Source organism: Pollachius pollachius, assembly GCF_949987615.1.
Source record: "Pollachius pollachius genome assembly, chromosome: 2".
NCBI classification, from domain to species: domain Eukaryota; kingdom Metazoa; phylum Chordata; class Actinopteri; order Gadiformes; family Gadidae; genus Pollachius; species Pollachius pollachius.
This window is the reverse complement of record NC_136935.1, coordinates 27,139,599-27,154,878: the sequence shown is the minus strand read 5'-3', so window position 1 is coordinate 27,154,878 and position 15,280 is coordinate 27,139,599. Positions and strand designations below refer to the sequence as shown.

Genomic DNA, 15,280 nt, shown 5'->3' with positions numbered 1-15,280 from the left:
CTGTAACCTCACTGATGTCTACCTACCCATGAGGTGCATGGCCCATCTTCATGACACCATCTGATGACACAACTCACAGAGCTGCTATCCTCACTCCCTACTCAAAGGCAACGGGCTGCCTTGGTTCCGTTTCCACAGCCCAATCAAATCAGAGGGTTCTTACCTACCATCAGATCATCTAATGATTCCTACCTTCTCCTGCAGCAGTCTGGAGGAGGCCATGTCCCGGCTGCTCTTGCACCCCCCGGCGCTGTTGAAGTGGGACCAGGGCAGCACGGCGTTGAAGGTGGCCGGGTCCTCCAGCGCAAACTCAGGCCTCATGAAGATCTGCCGTACACAAGACGTTGGTCAGTTGGCATAGACAAGACATGGCAAGGGCCTGCAGTGGGCTCCTGTGTCTCACCAAAGGTGGGGTGGTTCCTGCGATTACATTTTAGCGTTTACAAATCGCATGTAAAAAAAAAGGAAAGACTGGTATCTGGGGCTGTCGCAGGTCCGTAATAATCATTTGGAAGGCTTCCAAAACATTGGATGGCTTCCCTGTGTCTATGTACATCCCCCGCTACATATGAGAACTCTGCCCACGCTCTCATTGGTCAGGACCAGACCGCTAGCATTCCATGAGCTAGAGAGCTGGTCCTGTGTTTTGGGGGAGTGGATTTGGGGGAGGATGTTTTCAGATGGATTCTTTCAAAATAAAGTTCCCTCTGGCTAGCGGCCTACCCTAGCTTTAAGACCTGGAGGGTGATTTTAAGACTCACCGCAATAACACGAGTCCAGGGTGAGTCAAAGACACAAGTAGTGTGTGTGCAAGACCTGATCCAAACAAAGTCATAAAATAGCGTGACAAGGAAGTTGCCCTCTTACCTTTGGGACCTGTTCCAACTCAGCCCTGGATTTTTCTAGAAAGAGAACGTGAGATAGAGAGCGCGAGAGCGAGAGCGTGAGCGTGAGCGTGAGCGTGAGCGAGAGAGAGAGAGAGAGAGAGAGAGAGAGAGAGAGAGAGAGAGAGAAATGAAGATCCATTGGCACATTGAAAACAACACCCTTTTCACAGAGGCATCGTCGTAGGACAAACACAGGTGTCACTCAGAACTAATTATGGGTCTGCCACTTTCATGCATAGACCTATGGACAGACCTATGGACATAGACCTATAGACAGACACCTTTGGACAGATCTATGGAAATAGACCTATAGACATAGACCTATGGACAGACCTCTGGACAGACCTACGGAGAGACCTACGGAGAGACCTACGGACATAGACCTATGGACATAGACCTATGGACATATACGCCACATTGTGCTTTGAATCATCACAGCCATATTGGAGAGGCAGACTGGCAAGTGTACTAGGAAGCTGCAGCCTTCCCTGGGTAAAAACTATATAACGTATGCATTTCTGAAGCTGTTCAAGAGTGGCTTTTACTCAAGGGTTGTGCAATATGTGGAGTAAAACAGCTGTGTGGAGTAAAAATGTTTTATCATATTCTCTTTCGCATTACTTTACTCAGTGGTTACTAGTCAAGACATTACTTACACATGGTGGTAAAACCAAAGTTAGTATTTTGTAGCATTTGAAACTAACTAGTAGTTAGTACTGTGTGCAGTGTTGGGAGTAACGGAATACGTACCGGCGTTACGTATTCAGCATACAAATTATAACTGTATTCCGTTACAGTTACAATTTAAATTGTTGGTATTTAGAATACAGTTACATTGTTGAAATCAATGGATTACATGACGATACTTCTGTTTCACGAGTTTATTCGTGCTTTCACACCAACAGCATTTAGTGCGCACTAAACGAGTTTGGTCCCTTGGTTCGGTACGTTTGCGGTGGTGTGAATGCAACCACCTCACTTTGATGCGAACCAAATCAGCCGGCCGAGACCTCCCTGAAGAGCTGGTCTCAGTTCGCTTCGAAACAAACCCTGGGTGGGGGTTTGGACGTAACAGGCACCCGCTCAGCCGCATGAATTATGGGAATTATTGTTTGATTAGCGGTAACTCCAAGACTAGCAGCACATTGTCGGACAGTCAAATGAAAATGGTGAAAATGACACCCACATAAAACGTATTCTGGAAAACACACATAAAAATGCTGATGCATTTTACCATGCATTTATTTATGATTATTTACTTTCACAGACTCTTTTTATTTTACGGTGATTTTTTAACACCTATGCACTTAGCTCAGTGATTTTTTTTTTAGATGTAATAGCAAATATCTTTCGCATAAACATACCCTTACAGTCTTTGTTCCTCTAAAGCCAATTATATAATATAGTGCACTTTCAGGGAGACTTGGGCCTAACACAATCAGCCAGTTTGAACAGAAAAACACACCAGAATAGGCCTGTTTAGGTAGCAGGATTTTATGCCGCATTCCTTCACTTATAAAATGCAATTCAATGTGGAATACGTTACATATTACATTTTTGGGCATGTATTCTGTATTCTGTAACTGGATACATTTTAAAAGTATCCTTCCCAACACTGACTGTGTGTTAACTAATGACTTGGTAAGGACTTCTCCCCCAGACTTGGTAGCAATGGTATGCAGAGCATGTGCTCCGAGCCCAGGTATATAAAGCAGCAGACCATAATTAGCCTGATGAGGGACACCTGGCCAGTCAGACCATGGAAGAAGGTTCATTGGGAACATTTAAGAGAGCAGATCTCGTTAAGGTTTGCTTGGTTGAGTCATTCATTTTAGTGGCGTTATGCCTGTACCAGAGTCGCTACCATGGCGACCAGTATTAAATGATGTATACCGTTGTTCTGGTTGATACTGGAGACGGCCTCCACTCCATCTTTGTTGGGACAGATCGCCTTGCAGCGCTCGTGGATCCTCTCCCTCTGCGAACATACAACATCGGGGTTCACCCCACGTTCGTTATGAAACACGATAACATCAGTGTTCACCACAGGTCCGTTATGAAAAACGATGACACAGTGGTTCACCCCAGGTCCGTTATGAAACACGATAACACAGGGGTTCACCCCGGGTCCGTTATGAAACACGATAGCACAAGGGTTCACCACGGGTCCGTTACGAAACACAACACAGGGGTTCACCCCTGGTCCGTTATGAAACACGACATCATCGGGGTTCACCCCGGATCCGTTATGAAACACGTAGTGGGAAGGCTATGAAGGAAACACAGACTGAGATCAAACAGGGCATCCAGGTGTGTTCTGGAGGTGAAGGTTTGTATGGGACCCTTATCGGGCTCACAGGAGTCTCCAGAATCGTACTTTAGAAGGTTTGCCAACTGCGGCATGTGGACTGTTATTACCATCATAATGGGGAGCACAACCATTTGCCTTCCCTTAAAATTAACCTCTGGAACATCATCATGTAAAAAATCCAAATGAATATCATTTCCAAAACAACCCCAATGTTGCTGCAACGTTATTGGCTCGGTTCCAAAGGGCGGCGTGTACCTGGGCTGTCTCCTGCAGGTATGGGCCGAAGTCCTCCCTGCTGATGTTAGGCAGGTAGAAGGAGGGCATGACCTCCGTGTCAGCGAAGTCCAGGCCCCAGGACTTGGTAAAGAAGTCGGACTCGCGCTTGGCCAACCGCGGGTCGTTGAGCGCAGCCGGCAGGTTGACCTTGGAGCTGTACACCGTCCAGCGGCCGTGCTCCGACACCACCGACGGGCCCTCACGCAGGCCCCGCGCCTCGCCTGGGACCGGAGAGACGGACACGGCCACACGGTGTTGGAGGGGTGTGTGCGTGTTTTGTTGGAGGTGTGTGGTCAGAGGGTTGTGTGCCTGTGTGGTTGGAGGTGTGTGTCCGTGTGGTTGGAGGGGTGTGTGCGTGTGTGGTTGGAGATGGGTGGTCTGAGGGGTGTGTTTGTGGTTGGTTTGGAGGTTTGTGGTCGGAGGGTGTGTGTGTGTGTGTGTGTGTGTGTGTGTGTGTGTGTGTGTGTGTGTGTGTGTGTGTGTGTGTGTGTGTGTGTGTGTGTGAGAGAGACAGCTGGCTAACCGGCGGTGGGCTCCTTGGGGCAGACGTCGGGCAGCGATCGGCCTGGGTGCTGCCGTGGCGGCGAGGAGGCGTCCCGCTCCTTGCAGTAGATCCCGTCTCGTCCCCCAGCCCCTGGGTGGGGCGCTGTGGAGGAGCCGTGGCCGGACGCCATGGCATCGGAACTCCTCCAGGAGACTAGCTGCACGCACACGCACACGCACACGCACAGGTTTCATTGCGGTGGTCTTCATGAGGTGTCTGAGGTGTATAACCATCTGCTGAGGGCTTCAGAACGAATGCATTGAGCAGCTTCAATGTTTTTTTAACAGTAGGCACTATGAGCGATCCAGGTGCTCCTCTGCTGCAGTGAAGTTGGAGCGTGGGACACAGAGCACATACTAGAGAGGAGGAGAGAAGAGTTGGACCCAGGCATCTCTGGGTTGAAAGCAGTTGAGTTCTGTTTGCAAGGACAGTTGACCACAGCCGGTCAGACCATTATAAATCATGGCGGATCCTAGATGGAACGGTCCTATATGCACCAGCCAAGTCACATCTCCACTGCTGGAGAGGCAGCAGAGATCCTAACTGTGTACTTGGATGATGTCCCTCAGTGGCTGCAGAACAGTCATACTGTGTTGAACAAAAATAAAAACAGTTTCTCCATTGGAAAACCGGGAAGACTTTCAAAATCAGGATTTGAAAACAGTGATGATCAACTGACCACCGAGTGCTTAAAATGGGTACTGCAGTGAAAATCCACAACATTGGAGAGCGCTGTCTCCGCCCCCTCTTCCCCCTAGTCGAGTCAAGCACAACACAAGCCGTTCCCAACTTTACAATTTGAGACAAGGTAGTTCATTCTATTTCAACAATAACAAGGGACGAATCCTACGCAGTAAGTTTATCAACGTATACGTTCAAGTATACATTAAGTTAATGTATTACTGTTTGCAAATAATAAACCAGCTCATGTTGCATCCGTCTTGACATCCTTCTGGGCTCCAAGCAATCTCCCTCTTAAAAACGCAGCTTAAACATTTCCAGGTAATGACGCTTGTGTGACCTGTTTATTTGTTTCATATCTGCCTACACCGAGTACTTGACAAGACACGTCACAGGCCCAACATAAACAAACGCTACGACATGCAAATTATCTTTTAAAAGGAGATCCTACGGCCTGGAGCATTGTTGCACAATTTTTATTTAGTAATGTGAATGTATTCCACAAAGCTCCTTTAAGAAATGATGGGCTTAAGCACCACCGTCCAGATTCAGACACCTCCCATCTTTAAACCATCAGCCAGTGAACAAACAAGCCTGGGCAGCAAATATTTATCACATACTAAAAATATATTCTACTTAGTTTTAAGAGCTTGACCCATTTTTGTTTTCCTAAATCAGTCTTCAAATATACCAACAGTCACCAGTGCATGGCCGACGGAAACTGTGAAACACCATATCGTAGATCAGGGTTAGGGCTGTAAACTCTGGAACACGAACAGGAACCAAAATAATTTGAGATATAAAATATTTTACAATGAAGGTTAAGTTTAAAGGTTAAAAGCAAACCATAACCAATGTTTAGCTCTATGTATTGCGTTTTTTATTGGGGGGGGGGGGGGGGGGGGAGTGTTTTTCCATATAATGCATGGTGGTTGTATGATACTGAAAGCCCCTTATTTGAATTACACCACAGACGTAAAGCAATAGCTATAAAATCCCTATGCATCAGTTCCCTGCCCGTATTGGAATTATGATAGTTTTCATAATCCCCATCAAATGAAATAAATAAAACTTAACACCTAAAGGCTTTAGACAAACACCAGAACACAGAGAAGAAAGGCAACATATGCTATTTGATCACAGGAACAGGAACAGAAACAAATACGTGCAGATTCCCAAAAAAGAGTGCCCCCAAAAATAGAAATATTAAAAGGAACTGAAGACTAAAAAACATTTTCTGAGTAGGGGAATACAAACTGGTGTCCAGCACTCAGCATTACGCTAAACCTTGAGTCCACACCTGACACATTAGGTCACCTGGAGGCCTTCGCCTTAGTATATGAAACTTTAGGGATGTAACAAAAAAGCACTCTTAGAACTAGTTAGTGTACATTTTTGGTATTTCCATATCAATGCTTGGTGAATATTGTTACAGAGAACGTTGTCGTTATCAGACTGGTGCCAAGTAAGGGCCTTCTGTGCTTGGCTTTGTAATAACCACATCACCTGGCCCTAATTACAGCTAATTAGACCAACGACCCAGATGTATACCGTTTGATCATTTCTTAGGTATACACATGTTCTCTAGAAACATCTTCCAATGGCTCTCATCAGAATCAGACTGAGACAGTAAGTTCTTCCATCATGGCAGGTGAATTCATGGATTTCTTTGTGAATAAGATTCAATCGATTAGAGAGGAAATTGATGCTTGCCGTGCAGCTTGTCCTACACATCCTGTGGGGCAGGATGGGGTCCTGCCTAGTAGGATGGGGAATTCTGACGCAACTTTCTTGGAGTTCAAGGCAATTCCTCTGGTGGAACTTGAAAAGGTGATAAAGGCATCGAAACCAACAACTTGTATGTTGGATCCTCTCCCTTCCAAGGTTCTTAAAGAACTTCTTCCAACTGTGGGGCCTACTATCCTCTCGCTTATGAATCTTTCGCTTTCAACAGGAATTGTTCCCTCCAATTTCAAGGCTGCGGTGATAAAACCGCTACTCAAAAAGCCTGGCCTAGATCCTGACTTAGTCAGGAACTATCGGCCTATATCGAACCTGACCTTCCTGTCCAAGGTACAGGAAAGGATTGTAGCAAAGCAAATCGTCGATTATCTGACGAGGAACAATCTCTTCGAACCTTTCCAGTCAGGGTTCAGGAATTTCCACTCAACTGAAACTGCTGTTACAAGAGTTGTAAATGACATCCTTCTTGCCTTGGATAAAAATACAAGCTCAATGCTTGTGCTGCTGGACCTGAGTGCTGCGTTCGACACGATCGACCATAGCATTCTTCTTCACCGTCTTGAGCACTATGTTGGTTTCGGGGGTACGGCTCTTGGTTGGCTTGAATCGTACCTCACAGATAGAACCCAATTTGTGCTCCATGAGGGTTCAGAATCAAAACACTGCAAACTACGCTTTGGCTTACCACAAGGGTCGGTCCTTGGCCCATTACTTTTTGCAATTTATATGCTTCCCTTGGGCGACGTTATCCGCAGCTTCGGAATTAGTTTCCACTGCTACGCGGATGACACCCAGCTCTTCATTCCAGTGGATTCAGGGAACTCGCCCCAGATCCAGAGGGTTGAGTCCTGTCTAGCTGCGGTGAGGGGCTGGATGTCACAAAACTTCCTCCAGCTTAACACTGGGAAGACAGAGCTGATAATTATCGGCTCGAAGCTAGACCGGAGAGAGTTTGAGGATGTCTCACTGTGGTTGGATGGACTCGCCATCCTACAGAGTGCATCAGTCAAGAATCTTGGGGTCCTGTTCGACCCTCAACTGTGCTTCAACCAACATGTTAGAAGCATAACTAGAATTGCCTTTTTTCATCTGAGAAACATTGCAAGAATCAGACCAATGTTATCTGCAGCGGATGCAGAGACACTGATTCATGCATTTGTTTCATCAAGACTGGATTATTGCAATGCACTGTTCTCGGGACTACCAAAATCTACCACAAAAAGTCTACAGCTTGTACAGAATGCTGCAGCTAGACTGCTGACCAGAAGGAGAAGGTTTGATCATATCACACCTATTCTCGCCTCTCTGCACTGGCTACCAATAACTTTCAGATCGGACTTTAAGGTGCTACTGCTAACCTATAAAGCCGTGCATGGATCTTCTCCATCCTACCTGAAGGACCTGATCATTCCTTATAGTCCTTCTCGGTCCCTCCGGTCTTCGGGAGCTGGCCTTCTTTCACTGCCGAAGGTTAAAAAGAAATCGGCTGGACAGAGAGCGTTTGCCTATCGAGCCCCCTTCCTATGGAATAGGCTGCCACAAGTGATCAGGGAAGCTGACTCTGTGGAGCTATTCAAAGGAAAGCTCAAAACGCACCTCTACGATCTTGCATTTGGAACATAGGATTGTGAAAACGATTGTGAAAATGCGAAGTGAAGACCACTCTGGTTGTTTGTGTTTTGTTAATGCAGTATACATTCCCGCTATGTACTGTTCCGTTCTAATTCACTATTCTGTCTGTTCTAGCATGTTGCGGTGACTGGACTGGATGCCTGGACTCTCCTCATGGTCAACCGGCCAGCACCACATCACCATTTTTGTGCATGTATTTACCTGTATGTCAATTATGGCACCCATTGCACTCCTGACCATCCCTGGAAGAAGGATCCCCCACTATGCGTTTCTTCTCAAGATTTCTTCCTTGCTAATTTCAAGGGAGTTTTTTCTTGCCCTTGTGGGGGCTTGGGTAAAGGGGGGTGTCATAAATATTTGACTTGTTAAGCCCTTTGAGACTGTAATGGTGATTAAGGGCTATACAAATAAAATTGAATTGAATTGAATCTCAATCCACTGATAAATTATGACCATATCGTCATGCCGACCATGCTCCCGACATTGACACAAAATAATCTGAGACATGGCACAGAGAGAGACTGGGACTGGTTAGACATTACAACCGACAGGTCTGTAACATGCCCGACTGGGGAGGGGGGGTAGCTGAGGAGATAGGTTGGTAGTACGGCTGGGCGATTAATCTATTTTTGATCGCGATTTCGATATTAGCGTCAAACGATCACACAACTAATATAATAGATTGCTTGTATGTCTTTCGTCGTTTTTTGGATTAAATGTTTTATAGAAAGTGCAGAACAGCTGGATACAGATCTGTATATTATTTTAGATTTGAACATTTTCTTGACCATTTTGTGTATTTTTTTTAAGGCGAAATTTCAAAGTTCTCACTCAACAAAATCAAATTATTGGGTTAGTCCGACTATGATTGGATTATTAAGATGCATTTATACAGTTTAGTCTGACTAGGGTTAGGATCAAATCCGGTTTCTCATAGCCGGATTAATGGTGTGTTCCTGAATCCTCGGACGCCAGGCTTCCTAATGTAGCTAACAATAAACAACGACCAGCCAATTTCATAACACAATCACAAAATCGAACGGGAACGATATAAATGCTCCGAAATCGGAAGTAACGTCAAAAGTGCAACTCGGAAGGCTGGCGTCCAAGGATTCAGGAACACACCATAACTTCGGCCACATCGGTCAAAATAAATGTTTTTTTCTTCCGTTGTGTTTACGGTCTTTATTCACTCATTGCACCGCGGCCGAACTGACGGGGATATTCTTGTTTTATGAATCTTAAAAACTACGTCGGGTTCTCAGACTCTCTGGTACTTCCACAACAATTAAAGACTCGTAGTGGGGGTTATCTCGGCCATGGTGGAGAAGGAATTGGGGGGGAAAGGAACTTTGGCTTTGACTCTCTGAAGTCCAGATTGAACCGTGACATGGAGGTGAAAGGAATTGTTACCGTATGCGGACTCCCGCCATAGGAGCTGTTCCATCACCGGAGGAGCTGCTCCGCCGGAGGAGTCCGCATATGACCAAGAGGTGGGAACAATCGAGCGTCGGAGAAATGACATGGACCCGAGGTGAACTGACAGCTGTCTACTGAAAACATCTTTCTGGAATGCCACCTGAGTTTGTTGATGCTGATGACGTTAAGAGGTCAGTCGGTGTCTCCATACCACGAGTTGAAATGGGTAGTAGTGATGGGTCGTTCGCGACCGAATCAGTTCAAATGCACGAATCTTTAACAAGAACGAACCAAACTGATTCTTCTCTCGTTCGTTCCGTTCGTTCTCAGACTCGACTCCTCCCCAGACCCACTAGTCGCTGACTCGCTCTTTGTTCACTGACTGTGAGTGGTAAAGAGGGAAGAGGCTTAGTGAGCGAGCGTACGATAATACGATTCAATATCAGTGAAATGGTAAATGCATGCTGTCTTTGTACTTTCTGTGTCATGCCAGATGAATCAAACACTTGAATGTCTCGTCAATCTGTCTCGTTCTTTCATGGTTCGTTCTCCACCCGCACCCCCACCATCATTGCTAAATCAAGTATATTATCTTGCTGATATGTTAAACATCCAATAATCAACTACACCCCCCATCCCGCTGCGTTTGGTTAAAGTTGTAATGTTGTTTTGATTGATGACTGACTTCCACGATCGTTTGAGAATGAGAACGAGGGAGGAGCTGAATCTGACTGACTCAGCTGAGATCTGTGTATTCCATGATTCAATCCACCACTACCGGAAACTTGACTGAACGAACGAACAAACGATTCTGAACGACTCTTCTTGGCGAAGTGACCGACGCCACCTATCGTACCGGGGTATCTGTGCGTTCACACCAAAAGCTGTAAAGCGTTTTGAGCGATAAACGCCCATTCACTTTCTATTCTTTCTAGACATGAGCGATAAAGCGATGGGAGCGATAAAACGCTTGAGTGATAGCTTTAAAGCTGTAAAGCTGCATATGAGAGTTGAAAACAGCTCAACTCTATGCAAATGAGCTAGTAGCGTTTCGGCTGTAAATGACCGCCAGCCAATCAGAATGTAGATGTCTCTCGCTGTCGTGGGTCCCAGTAAACAGACGCAAGATCTTTATTTCCTAGTTCCTACTAGTAATGCGCGATATAAACGATATACGATATAAACGATACAAAAATGGCCTACGATAGAGATTTTAATTATATCGCTCTATCGCGATAATGCATGTTGATGACGCAAAACACAATGTTTAATTTTTGGTTTGGCGCAATTCCTTTTCACATTCCAATTTTCGCAACAGTGCCAGAATTCGTCAACAAACCTGCATGTGTGCAAAGAACGTTAACCCATTTGTACCGGCTGCTGTGCGGCGCATTGTATCTACTAGATACAATGTTGCTCCGTGCAGCCGGTACAAATGGGTTAATGGTAAACACGCATTGATGCGCAATCCGGTCTTAAAGGTAAACACGCACGGATGCGTGATCCGGTCTGAATGGGTTAAATCATTGGACAAAAAAGGTCTGGGGCGTTGTAAAGCGTTAAAGAAAAAAGGGGGGGGGAGGGGGAAGCACCGGTGAAAGTCAACAATCATGGATATCCAGCGTGATATACATTGATCTGCGGACTGGTCTAACTCCTTCTCCCTCATCCTGACTCGGAATGTGTTAAATGCATCGGCATTTTTAAGTTATGCTTTCCAGCATACTTTTTACTTGCTTTTGTCGGACCGTCGGGTGGTGGCTCAACATGGAGCAAAGAGGAGACGGAATTTCTTTTGGATATCGGACCCAAATATCCAAAAGACGTTCCGTCTCCTCTTTGCTCCATGTTGAGCAACGTCTCCGAGACCACCTCTCCGGCTGGGTCAACCTCCTTTTGATGGTTAAAAATATCACGTAATCGACAAAAATCTTAACAATCAATGATGATCATCAATTAATCATGCCCATCCCTAATTATCAGTACAGTGTCTGTTCCTTATCTAGAAAGACACCCGTTTTTCCTGTTCTCTGCATCTTGGGTGGCATTTAAGAACCAAGGACTTAAACTAAGTGTAGTGCCTTTTAGAATGGTTTGCACTAAAGGAAAGAAACCCAATACTAATTTTATTTATCTGCAACATTATATTGTATGATTACAGTGTTTCACAATAAATGTTCTCGAAATCACATACTATATTTCTCTTTTTTTTAAATACATTTAGCAGTTTGGCTTTCCTTAGGGTCTATGTAACCTGTTCTGAAACGGTTATTTTATTATTTTATATCGTGATATATATCGTTATCGCAAGAGGCTGCAATGTATATCGCAATATGGATTTTAGGCCATATCGCCCATCTCTAGTTCCTACCACACATTTGTTCCTTCATCATGGTGCGTGAGAGAATAATTGTGGCTATTGCAGGGCATCGTATTTGTCCGCGATTGCATAGCCAACGTGGTCTTATTATAGCCTGATCATTAACTAAAAAACACATAGAAAGAATAAAGCATCCAGCATATGATTTCAAGAAAGTATGAGGCCATACGCAATCCGCATTACGCAAAATGGATGGTCGCACAGTGGAATGCTGATGGAAACCAGCGGACGAGTGGTGGGTGGAGTGGTCCGCATTTCAGAAGCAGGGAGATAACGCACAAAAAAATATTTCTAATTTGTCAGTTTGCCGTGTGTCTGCCTGGCACAAATGCTCCCGTTGAGCGGATCTTTTCCATAATAAACAATACTATATACACACACACACACACACACACACACACACACACACACACACGATAGCGATCAACTAAGGTATAATCTAGTATATAAGAAATCGCTCCATTAATTAGTTATTCAGTGTTTCATGTATTTATGCTTATTATTATTTTTCTATTGACCAAACTTATGACTATCTTGTGTTTTTGTGGCTCTGCATTAGCAATACGAGCATGTAGGCAAAAAGCGCGGCTCCTTTAAATGGAAAAGCAAATTCGCAAGAGCGATATGAGCTAAATATTTGTGACATGCTTCGGCCAATTCATCGATTTTCTCACTGCCATGTATAATCCTACAATTGCAGTTGTCCAATTGAGGTGCATAGTCGAACTATGGTTTTTAATCGGTGTGCACTGGCCAGTACAGCCTCAACCACCAAACTCAATCCTCTAGCTGAAACACATGTCATGTGACAACTAGCACAAACACTGAAATACCAACCTTTAGTGCAACCAGAAGTACCAGCCAGGTCATTATTATTTATCATCATCGTCATTTTTTGAAGATTGCAGTACAGCCCCACTCACCATCCAAGAGTGTCCATCATGGACCTATTATAGAAGTCCATCTCCAAGTCCCCATGCCTAGTTAAACCACAGTTAGTCCTAGAAGCATTGGTCATGGACCCATTAGCCAGAAGTGGGTATGAATCAGTGAGATGCATGAATGAGATGCATGAATCAGTGAGACACTGATTCATGCATTTGTTTCATCAAGACTGGATTATTGCAATGCACTGTTCTCGGGACTACCAAAATCTACCACAAAAAGTCTACAGCTAGTACAGAATGCTGCAGCTAGACTGCTGACCAGAACGAGAAGGTTTGATCATATCACACCTATTCTCGCCTCTCTGCACTGGCTACCAATAACTTTCAGATCGGACTTTAAGGTGCTAGTGCTAACCTATAAAGCCGTGCATGGATCTTCTCCATCCTACCTGAAGGACCTGATCATTCCTTATAGTCCTTCACGGTCCCTCCGGTCTTCGGGAGCTGGCCTTCTTTCACTGCCGAAGGTTAAAAAGAAATCGGCTGGACAGAGAGCGTTTGCCTATCGAGTCCCCTTCCTATGGAATAGGCTGCCACAAGTGATCAGGGAAGCTGGCTCTGTGGAGCTATTCAAAAGAAAGCTCAAAACGCACCTCTACGATCTTGCATTTGGAACATAGGATTGTGAAAACGACAGATGCGAAGTGAAGACCACTCTGGTTGTTTGTGTTTTGTTAATGCAGTATACATTCCCGCTATGTACTGTTCCGTTCTAATTCACTATTCTGTCTGTTCTAGCATGTTGCGGTGACTGGACTGGATGCCTGGACTCTCCTCATGGTCAACCGGCCAGCACCACATCACCATTTTTGTGCATGTATTTACCTGTATGTCAATTATGGCACCCATTGCACTCCTGACCATCCCTGGAAGAAGGGATCCCCCACTATGTGTTTCTTCTCAAGATTTCTTCCTTGCTAATTTCAAGGGAGTTTTTTCTTGCCCTTGTGGGGGCTTGGGTAAAGGGGGGTGTCATAAATATTTGACTTGTTAAGCCCTTTGAGACTGTAATGGTGATTAAGGGCTATACAAATAAAATTGAATTGAATTGAATAGAAGTCATCTGCTTTAGCGGGCGTGGGGATGATAGCTCCTCACCCATGTGATACATATGATACACAATGTAACCTAACTACTTAATGAAGCAAAGTAAATGAATGGCAACTGAGAAAACACAAGCTAACTGACAAGCTTTTTTATAACAAGCGAACAGTTATACAATTAAATAGGACTAAGTTTAATGACGACCAGACAGCTTGCTGTTCTCCCTGTGAAGTAAAAGTGCACCATTGGACCTGGAGATCCACTGAGTGAATGCTAATGTTGTCAACAGCTAGCAGGGTTACACGTAGACTGTCAGTGGAGAGGCTAACCCTGGAGCTACCTAGCTCGCTGCTAGCCCCTCCACTGCAAGTGAGGCGTTAGTTCAGGACTCATACTTCACCGGTCTGCCACTGCCTATTTCGATATCACGGCGGGGCTTCGGTCTCATCCGTACCTGTCGTCTGGATCACAGCGGTAGTTAAATCTCCTGTTCGACATCACAGAAATACAGGTCTGACAGGAGGAGCACACAGTAAACTACCGGTGAATTACCCATGATGCACTGCAGCATGGCGTGTCTCCCTGCTTCTCTCTCAACATGCCTCACTACCGCTCCCTGTGGACCGCTTCCTCCCTTCACCTCACTACCGCCCCCTGTGGACCGCTTTCTCCCTTCACCTCCTCACTGCCTCACTACCGGCCCCTGTGGACCGCTTCCTCCCGAGAAAGGCCGAGCTCTCTGAGTGGCCAACGACGTGCGTCGCGACGTAGGTCCCATTGGTCGCGACGTAGGTCGCATTGGTCGCTGTGTTGGTCGCTCGTCTGGCTGCTTATAGTCGCTGTGGTCGCTGGCTGGCTTGGTCGCTCAAAGTCTATGGGCGGTCCTCAATCAGTTAATTTGCATGTTATTAACGGGTTTTTTGCGACAGTTCAAGTACCAGATAACCATGCTCTCTGGCGAAAGCTTCCTACAGGTCTTTATTGCAAATATTATTTTTCTATTTTTCTATTGGATTACAGTTTAAAATTATGAAATTGTTGGTCTCTCAGTATCAATAAAATATATTAGTTGTAATTTGGGGCGTATTCAAATAATGTATTTTATATATATATGTAATATATAGCCTATTTGTTTTGTTAAATGTCATTAAGCCTAATAAGGTATATTATGCACAAAGTTCTTCGTTATAGAGTGATATATTAGTTGTAATTTGGGGCGTATTCAAATAATGTATTTTAGATATTATATATAGCCTATTTGTTTGTTAAATGTCATTAAGCCTAATAAGGTATGTTATGTACGAAGTTCTTCGTTATAGAGTGATTTCCTTTAATATAAGTGCAACCAATGAATTGGAATGCCATAGTGGTACCAACGGTAGTGACGTCAGGTTTGAAATCATAAAGGACGTTGAA

The 15,280-nt window shown here is 44.8% G+C and overlaps 1 protein-coding gene across 1 annotated transcript in view; it reads right to left on the bottom strand.

Moving 5' to 3' along the window:
- vps54 (VPS54 subunit of GARP complex) overlaps positions 1 to 14,416 on the bottom strand; it is a 33,404-nt gene extending 18,988 nt beyond the window's left edge. The window contains exons 1-6 of the mRNA XM_079728878.1: positions 14,319 to 14,416; positions 3,998 to 4,175; positions 3,454 to 3,695; positions 2,781 to 2,865; positions 868 to 902; positions 193 to 327 (exon numbers count right to left, since the gene is read on the bottom strand). Of these exons, the coding sequence (XP_079585004.1) occupies positions 193 to 327; positions 868 to 902; positions 2,781 to 2,865; positions 3,454 to 3,695; positions 3,998 to 4,148 (648 nt within the window). The 5' untranslated portion in view covers positions 4,149 to 4,175; positions 14,319 to 14,416. The remainder of the gene's footprint in view (positions 1 to 192; positions 328 to 867; positions 903 to 2,780; positions 2,866 to 3,453; positions 3,696 to 3,997; positions 4,176 to 14,318) is intronic.
- Between the last annotated feature and the right edge of the window lie 864 nt (positions 14,417 to 15,280).